This window comes from Malaya genurostris, chromosome 2 (genome assembly GCF_030247185.1).
Source record: "Malaya genurostris strain Urasoe2022 chromosome 2, Malgen_1.1, whole genome shotgun sequence".
Classification (NCBI taxonomy): Eukaryota; Metazoa; Arthropoda; class Insecta; order Diptera; family Culicidae; genus Malaya; species Malaya genurostris.
Window position 1 is genome coordinate 167,112,047 of NC_080571.1, and position 9,965 is coordinate 167,122,011.

At 40.9% G+C, this 9,965-nt stretch overlaps 2 protein-coding genes across 2 annotated transcripts; both read right to left on the minus strand.

The window, feature by feature from the left end:
• Nucleotides 1–4,349: 4,349 nt before the first annotated feature.
• LOC131428975 (uncharacterized) lies at nt 4,350–6,464 on the minus strand. The gene has a single exon (XM_058593031.1). The coding sequence runs from the start codon at nt 6,462–6,464 to the stop codon at nt 4,350–4,352; it is 2,115 nt and encodes a 704-aa protein (XP_058449014.1).
• Nucleotides 6,465–6,634: 170 nt separating this feature from the next.
• On the minus strand, nt 6,635–7,657 carry LOC131428976 (uncharacterized). The gene has a single exon (XM_058593032.1). It carries the CDS (start codon nt 7,655–7,657, stop codon nt 6,635–6,637), a length of 1,023 nt encoding a protein of 340 aa, XP_058449015.1.
• Nucleotides 7,658–9,965: the final 2,308 nt, after the last annotated feature.

Below are 9,965 nucleotides of genomic sequence, written 5' to 3' on the forward strand. Positions count from 1 at the left end.
CACTGAACGATAATCGTTCTCTTTGGAATTGCAGTGGAACCTGCGGAAGGAAATTTCACTCCACCTGTATTGGCGTTCAGCGAAATAATGAAGAACTGCTGCGTACATTCATGCTTCCTTTATGCATCGAATGTCAGGAGGACTATTACAAACAATACAATTTGAAGGAAATCATACGCCAGCAAAAAAAATTGACGGACAGTATTAAGGTCCAGTCAGACTCCAATCAGGCCCTTATTTAGTACCTGAAAACCACGGCCATATCGAATGAATCATTTAATCATATCGAGTCATTATTGACCGATATTCAAACGGAACTGACCAAAATAAACCATATTAATACTGCAACCGAAAAAAAAGCTATCAGAAACAATAAGTATGCCCGAATCTCTTGCTGAAGATTTGGGTAAATCAAATAATACACTGGCAATTAATGCGCAGTCGGCAATCGAAAAATGCACCGCAGTTCTTCTTCACAAATTTGACGAATTCGAAACAAGAATCGATGCTGACGCTAGTAATATCAACATAGACACGAACAAAATCATCTACCAAATTATGGACGAGGTCAAATTTTTATCGTCAGAATTCTCTAACCCAAGGTCAGAAAAGAAATTCGCCCATCCAAGCCTACAAGAAGAACTATTGGACTGTACTGCTAAGGAGGCAATTCAAGCATGTGACAGTGGCTGGCGCTTCATTGGAAGTAAAAAAAATCTATAAACGAGACTGGAGTGAGTATGACAAGAAACAGCGCACTCGACGGCTGCAAGAAAAACAAGCAGAAAAAGCAAACCTCAGACGAAAACATCGGAAGCGGAAACAACAAAACAATACAAATTTCAACAACAACAGTATACGCAGTAAAAACAACAACTACTACAAAATGCAAATACGACAACAACAGTAAAAACAACAGCAGCAACAACAACAGCAACAACAACAACGACAACGACAACAACGGGCACTCTAACAGCAATTTCAACACAAATAGTAACAATACCTGTCACAACAATAACAATAATATGTCATTACAATATACCTTACCTTGGACAAGGACTTACTAGCAGCTGCACGGGTTCAATTCTCCGGGCATCCAGATATTGCCTCAAAATTCATAAATTTTCAAAAAGGTGAAACAATCAACAACACTACTCCGGTCTTAGGAAGTAATGACATCGAAGTCCACACCACTCCACTAACTATGTGAACACATCTTTAATATCACAGAACATAAATACATCTGCAATATCACAGGACATGAATACAGACAGCCAATTCGAAATTGATCCAATGCGTCCTCCAATTGTACGTCTTACTTCACAATCTGCAAATGGCGACGAGCACTTCTTAAAAGCAAGGCTTCGTGACCCGAAAATAATGCACGTCGTCCGTTTGTATTTGTCATACATGAAAAATCAACAACCTACAGTATGCATCGAGGGTATGACACCAACTAGTATAAAAATGCTATTAGCATCAGAAGGCCTTCCAATAGCACCTGATCACCTCCTACGAATCTTCATCGAAGTGCATCAGGAATATGGAATGAAACCTGAGGAAGCGCTGGCCGACCTGGACTCTTATGGGAAATTTTTGACAAGTGAACATATCCGCCGACTCCAACTAATCCGGGGAGCAGAACACAATTTCACAAGGTCAAATTTTCGGAAATAATGACGCCCTTTGACGAAGGAATAGACACAGAAATTAGTAATGTAAGTATTCCAGAATTCTCAAAAACTTCTTCGCTTCACAGACAAAATGTGACTAAAATTTTGGTCTATTGCCAAAATTTCAACCGCTTGTAAAGCCCGGCCAAAATGAAAGAAATTCATCAAAACTTAATAACCTCCTCTTTCGACGTAATCCTTGGATCTGAAAGCAACTGGGATGAAAGTGTAAGAAGCGAAGAAGTATTTGGAAATAATTTTAACGTATTTCGGCACGACCGAAATTTATCTTTCTGTCAGAAAAAATCTGGAGGTGGAGTCCTTATAGCCATTAACTCTTGCTTTACTTCTGAAGAAATTATTACTCCTAAATATAAAGAATTTGAGCATGTATGGGCCAAAGTCTCAATATTGGGAGAAGAACATATTTACTGCTCTGTCTACTTCCCACCCGAAAATGCGAACAAATTCTCTTTTGAATTATTCTTTCAATATTTAGACACAATTATTTATTCTTCCTTTCTTGTATCAACCTAATGCGGACTCAATTTCTGACATTGAAAATGAATCAATCTTACTTCCAGTCGTAGGAGAAAACGAAACATTGCACTACTTTTTCGACAAAATTTCTAATTTTGGGCTGCATCAAGTGAACTCCGTAAAAAATCAACAAAACGCATATTTAGACCTTCTTTTCACAAATTGCACAGAAGACTTTGGTGTGAATGCATCAAACCTGCCTTTACGAAAAAATGAAGCATTTCACACCGCAATTGAATATTCATTATTTACACACAATGCATCCCTTCCCTACGACTTGGAATATGAGGAAGTGCCGGAATACAATAAAATTGACTTTTGAAGAAGTCAAGTCTAGACTAAGTATAATAAATTGGCGGAACATACTGAGTACAGAAGGAAATGTCGACGTCAAAGTAAACAAAGAATGGTTCAATTCACAACTAAAACATTTGAAAAATAGTAAAAAAAGAACACAAAACTTACAAACAAGAAAAAAGTGATGCCATTAACACAGCACATGAAGAATATAACCGCAAAATTGAAAACGAAATAAAAACTTGTCCTAAGAACTTTTTTAACTACACAACAACTAAACTAAAAAGCAACAATTTTCCATCTCAAATGCACCTCGACGAACATGTAGGAAAAATAGTACAGAAATCTGCAATCAATTTGCGAATTTTTTCAAGAAGTATATACATCTTATTCAGAAACTGACCGTGACCGTGAATACTTCTCTTTCATACCTGCATTTTCCAACTCCATCTCTGTAAACTATCTATCAGAACATGACATTTCGACAGCACTGAAAAACTTAGACGCCTCAAAAGGGCCTGGACCTGACAGTATTTTAAAAAAATCTTGCTGAAGAGCTTACACTACCACTACAACTACTTTTGAACTAATCACTTAATAAATGTACTTTTCCTAAAGCATGGAAATCTTCCTTTCTTGTACCAATATTTAAATCTGCAAAATCTAACATTCGGAACTACCGTGGAATAGCCATTATCTCATGCATTCCAAAATTATTTGAAAAAATTGTAAACGAAAAACTTTTTCATCAACTTAAGAATGTAATAACAAACAAACAACATGGCTTTTTTTTAAAGGCCGCTCAACTACAACAAATCTCTTAGAATTTATGACATCCACTCTGAATGCAATGGACGCCGGCAACTACGTAGAAACACTTTACACTGACTTTAGCAAAGCCTTCGACCGTATTGACATACCATTACTTCTACACAAACTACAAAAATATGGTGTTGGATTTCGTTCTAATAATTGGTCGGTCAAAGTGTAGGAACGGAAACTCGTGGTTTATTTGCTCTGTCTATTATCTTAACGATACAAAGATTTGATGCGAAGATATCGAGTATTTTATTTCGTCTGATCTGGTCTAGCAATAGTATACTGGTTTTATCATCTGCACCGAACACGAGAAACGAGGAATGAAAAAAGCCTATTCTGTTGTGCGATCAAGTAAATAAGTGATAAGGAGAGATAATACATTGATGTGTGATCGAGTGAGATGAGTACTGTTATAGTGTTGTACTAATTAGGGATGTTCAAGGTTTTAGCAATGACATTACTTAACATAGCCGGCCACCGTTGAAAAGGTAGCTTTTCAACCTATTCCTATTACTAATATAATTTTACATGCATCTAATTTAATTTTTTATATCACTGTTTGCCTTGTTGAGCGTGTGGAAGAACCAATCCAGGGGGTATTAGGCGTGTTTATTTTGGTTGTTGAATGGTTGGCTGTCATCCTTGGTTTGATGGTCTCGCGTGACTCGACTGAAGATATCCTGGAGTGGATGTTTTCGTTGCTGAATTGGTCCTCGTCCTGGTATTGTCGAGATTCTGAAGAACGGCCTCCACCATCGTGGGAGAAGTTGCGCAAATAGTTGTACCTCGAAGCGGAGAATTGATGTAGTATCCAATGATAGAAAGTGTAAAACCGGAACAACTCACCTCACAGAAAATAATTGGGCGCCTGATGAAATCCATCATATGTAGGGAGTGTTCTCTCGGTTAAACGAGGCATTCGGTGATGGTGCTCAGTTGAAAACAAACAAAGGCATTAGTATAGGCTTATAACTAAAACATGCACATGCGCTGCCGGAACGGCAATTTAACTTAAAATAGTTACGTATTGGACGGTAGATCATCACATGCAATAGTCTCGGGTTGTCTGGGTTGTCTAACGGGTAGCACGCAGATGTTGGATATTGCGCGCCGAAATTCACCTTCTTTGGTTTTGACTGTAACCACTCGTACATTGTCATCTTCACTGCGATGAATTTGGGTGATTCGGCCGTACCACCAGCTTAGAGGAGGAAGATTGTCCTCCTTCACAAGCACCATCGTTCCGATAGATAGATTATCCCGTTGATGGGTCCATTTTGTACGTGGAAGCAACCCCGATAGATAATCGGTGCTCCAACGTTTCCAGATACGCCGAAGAATTTCCTGATTCTGCTGGTATCGATCAAGTCGGTTTGTCGGAATATCTTCATAGGAGGGCTCCGCAATTGCAGTAAGTGGACGATGAATAAGAAAATGCCCTGGTGTAAGTATGTCTAAGTCGTCCGGATCCGATGAAAGAGGGGTTAGCGGCCTTGAGTTTAAGCAGCTTTCAATTTGTGTAATAAGTGTCTCTAAGTCGTCTTTATACAGCACAGATGTACCGATCGAAGCCTTTAAATGTTTTTTGAATGATTTCACGGCCGCTTCCCAGAGCCCCCCAAAGTTTGGTGAACGCGGTGGGATGAATTTAAATTGTATATTTTCTTGGCTGCATTGCGAAAGTACAATGTGCTGGTGCTGTTGGGAGTTGTATAACTTGTAGAGATCGGATAATTCGCGCGATGCTCCAACGAAGTTTTTCGCATTATCGCATTCGATTACAGTTGGTTTGCCACGACGTGCTACAAATCGCTTTAAAGCTGATAAAAATGCGTTGGTAGAAAGATCTGCCACCAACTCCAAATGTACTGCCTTTGTCACCAGACACACAAAAATCGAAACATAGCTATTGGTTGGGACCGATTTTCTTCCGCAGATTCGATAGAACAATGGTCCACAAAGGTCAATACCAGTTCTCGAAAACGGAAAACTTGCAGTCACTCGTTCGGCAGGTAAATCGCCCATCAGTTGCTCGAGGATTGTCGGCTTGCAGCGAAAACATTTCACACATCGGTGCACTATCTTTCGAGCCAAGTTACGTGCTCGTAAAGGCCAGAACTTTTCTGGTACTGCTGCGATCAAAAGTTGAGGGCCAGCATGCGATAGCTTCTCGTGGTAATGGACCATAATTATCTCTGTAAGCGGATGCTCAGGTGACAGAATAATAGGATGTTTTCGGTCGTCAGGAACAAGAGCGTGTTTGAGTCGACCTCCAACTCGTAAGATCTTATCTTGAAAGATTGGTGTCAGAGACTTCAATTTAGAGTTTGACTTTACTTGTCCACTAGCAGATAGACTTCGAATCTCGCCATTAAATGATTCCATCTGAGCAATTCGAACAAGCACATTTAAGGCTTCGTTAAGTTCGGTGATTTGCAGATTGGTTCGCCGAATTGAACGGTTTTTTGGCATGCAATTATGATAGAATCGCAATAAAATTGCCACAAGACGAATCAGATCATAGAAAGATGATCGTAGATTGAAGATGTAATTCGGTTTCTGCGATTGTACTGCAAGAAATATTGATTTTTCTTCCAGAAGATTTGCTGCGAAACTTTCCCCGTTTGTTCGAACAAGAGGAGGTCTAAATCGTTCAGTTTGACTGAGCCAGACTGGTCCTTCCCACCATGCAGTAGTTTCCTTCAATTGACTGGGCAGCATGCCGCGGGAAATAATGTCAATTCCAGGAACATGGGACCAAACGCCTTGCTTCGTAATGTGCTGGATTTCGGAGACACGATTGGCAACAAAGGTCTTCCACCGGGAAGGGTTTGCTGATAGCCAATGTAGGACTATCATGGAGTCAGACCGAAAGAAGCTCTTTATGTTCAATTTCAAACTATCCTTAACCTTCTGATAAAGGTGACTGAGAAGTAGTGCAGAAGATAGTTCTAAGCGAGGCAAGCAAATTCTTTTATCTTTTTTACTATCGCCGAGAGGGGCGACTTTCGATTTCGACGTGAGAAGTCGAACATCTCCATTGGCGGAAACAGATCGCATATAGATGCACGCACCATATGCCTTTTCGGAGGCATCGCAAAATCCATGCAACTCGATGATACTGATTTCAGGCATCGATATAACCCAACGAGGAACAGTAAGTGTTTCTAGTGCGATCTATTCATTACGGAACTGTAGCCAGCGAGTTTGGTGATCATCTTCTAACGGTTCGTCCCACGATATTTGATTTCTCCACAAGTCCTGCATGAACATTTTGGCGAGTACAATTACCGGGCCAACCAGTCCTAAGGGTCGTAGAGACGCGCAGCATCGGAAAGAGCAATTCGTTTTGTAATGATTGCCTCTTCATTCCACTTCGGCACTTGAAATAAAAACATATCTGAAGCTGGCTCCCACTTGAGCCCAAGTGTTTTCACGGTTTCTGATGAATGTAAATCAAATATGCTGCGTTTATCACGAAATTCTGCAGGGATGTGAGCTAAGATTTCTGGACAATTCGACGACCATTTTCTCAAACGGAATCCTGCAGATTGAAGAAGTTGTAGAAGTTGTGAACAAAGAGTCTTTCCTTCTTCGATATTGTTAGCCCCACTAATCAGGTCGTCCATGTAAAAATCCTTAGCAATCATTTGAGCGGCCGCAGGATACGATATCTGGCCAAGTTTGGCAAGCTCTTGGAGACATTTTGTAGCAAGATAAGGCGCAGCACATGTTCCGTACGTGACTGTTGTCAACTCGTAGCTCTTAATCGGTTCGGACGGCTCATCCCGCCAGAGTATCCGTTGAAGTAAGTGATCAGATGGGTGGACCAATACTTGCCGATACATTTTCTCGATGTCCGCAATTATAGCGTACCGGTGTATTCGAAAACGTAAGATGATGGAAATGAGGTCTTCCTGAACCACCGGTCCTACCATCAGAGCATCATTCAATGAAACACCGGTGTCTGTAGTGCATGATGCATCAAATACAACACGTAGTTTTGTGGTGATGCTGTCAGGTCGCACAACACAATGATGCGGAAGATAGTATGATGTGCTCAAACTTGTCTGAGAATCTGTGACCTCATGCATGTGTTTCAGGTTACGATATTCCTCGATAAACGCCGCATATGACGATCGTAGATTTGGATTGACATGCAATCGACGTTCCAATGAAAGGAATCGACGTTTCGCAATCTCATAAGAATTTCCGAGTTGAGAAAGAACGGATGGTTTCTTTGGAAGTACTACCACAAAACGCCCTGTACTATCTCGACTAGTGGTAGCCGCGAAATGTCTCTCACACTCTGTTTCTTCGACAAACATGATGCTTTAAGAGCGACAGGACTCTAACTCCCAAAACATCGCTAATTGATCATCGAGGGCTTCTGAGCTACATATGTGAACGATACTTGTATTCGATTGACTTGGTGGAAGAACTCCCACCTTTCCTGAGACTACCCAGCCCAGGGCAGTTTGTTGCAACACCGGTTTTTCAGGACCCAAACGAATTAGCCCGTCAAGGAGTAGATCGTAATAAATCTCCATTCCGATGATCATGTCGATATGTGCAGGTTCGTGGAATTTAGGATCAGCAAGAATGATATCCGTCGGCCAGATCCATTCGGAAGTATCAACAGCATTTGAGGGAAGTTTACGAGTTGTTTCATTCACAATATGGAATTTGAGGTCGGCACTAAATTCGGTATAATGAGACTGAATACGAACAACGACGGAGTGAGAAGAACCGACAATAGCCTTGCCAATTCCTCCAATAACATGATGATCTTTTTGCTTTCGAACTGATAGACGTTGTATGAATCGTTCCGAGACGACATTCAGCTGCGATGCTGGATCGAGCAACACTTTAGCCCACAAAACGTTTCCAGCACGGTTGAAAGTTTTAACTAAAGCTGTCTGCAGTAACACAGTCGACGGAATTTGACGAACATTGGTAACCAAGGAGGTGGAGTAATGGCTGAGTGATGACGATGTTGATGAACGGGGAGCATCCGTAGGAATGGTTTGCGAGGAAGTCTGATTCGAAACAATTTGCGGGTTTCGACTGTTCTGAGGTTGAGACTGAGTTTGATCCGCGACAGGTGGATTTGTAGGTGATTTGGAAGGCTGGCTTTGATTTGGATTGCGACTGCTAGCTTGGTGGTGTAACATCGTGTGGTGCTGCACATGCACTGGACAGACAGTTCTTTATTTGTTGTTCGGTAGAAAGACAATTTATGCATAAAGATTTCCTTTTCACTAACTCGTATCTCTTCTGAACTGGGAAATTCCGAAATGCGTCACATTTAAATGGTGAATGAGCTGACTGCTTGCAGAAAGAGCAGGATTTACACGTCGAGTTGGTAATAGAATGAACGCTGCCAAATCTTGTCTGCGGTAATCGATTGTTTTCTTATGAGTAAGAAGTACGGGAAGGCTCAGAGGGTCGAGATTTTCCTGGATTGATAGACTGCAACATAGTACTATGACGACGCAAAAATTCGATAAGTTCATGGTATTCGGGTGCTTTGGTAGATTGATTATGATTTTCCCATTGCCTTAACGTGGATGGGTCGAGACGTGAGCAAACTATGTGAGCCAACAGTATGCTCCAACCGTTGATTTCTATCCCCATTTTTTCAATCATCCTTAGATTTCGTTCAAATTCATCTATAAGTCGAGCGAGCGATTCATAGCATTCCCGCTTCATTGATTCAACGGAGAAAAGCGAATCGAGGTAGGTTTTTACTACTAGTTTTTTATTATCATAACGGCGTTTCAGTAATTCCCAAGCGACGGAGTAATTCGCTGAAGTTATTTCAATAGACTCGACAACACGTTTGGCTTCCTTTGAGAGCGAAGCAAACAGGTAAGAAAACTTGTCGATATCCGACAGCTGAGGATTAGAGTCGATTAAACTTTTAAATGTGTCTCGAAACGTAAGCCACTCAGTAAGAGAGCCATCAAACAAAGGGAGTTTCACTTCTGGGAGTTTGACTCTTGAACTGTATTGGTCAGAATTACGAACATTTGTAGGTTGAATTGGAACATTATTTAATTGGGTAGGGTTAGCAGTACGCAAGAAGAAAGCTTTTACACCTCACATAGTACAGCTCGAATTGATCTCTTGCTGCACGGCTAGCATCTGTTTTAAGTCCCGTTTCAAGTACACTTTCGATATCTCTGGCTCCTTCCATCGAGGTGTCATCAAGATAGTGACCATCCTCCTCTAACAGATCCATCTGCAAACGGTTACTTTGAAATTTATCAAACGTTTCCTCCAATCTTTCTCGCCACACCAGGAGTTGCTCTTTATCTCGAATCATGTTATAATTTGGAACAAAATCTAAAAGATTCTGCATCGTGTCTAAGTGGAAACGTTCCTGCTTGCAGAGTGCTCTTAAACTGAGTGCCATTTTGTAGCTTAGCTATCGCAGTGAACAAATCTTATAAGTTGCGGCCAAAAATTCAGGAAAACTCGTCGAAAACGAGTCGAAATTTGTACTACTAAGGGCTAAGTATGGAACCAAACACCGCAAACGGAATGGTTGTAAGGTTCTAACCAATATTCCACCACCACGTGTTAGCTACTAGGAGCACACATTCAAATTCGCGCTCAAATCTCAAATTCAAT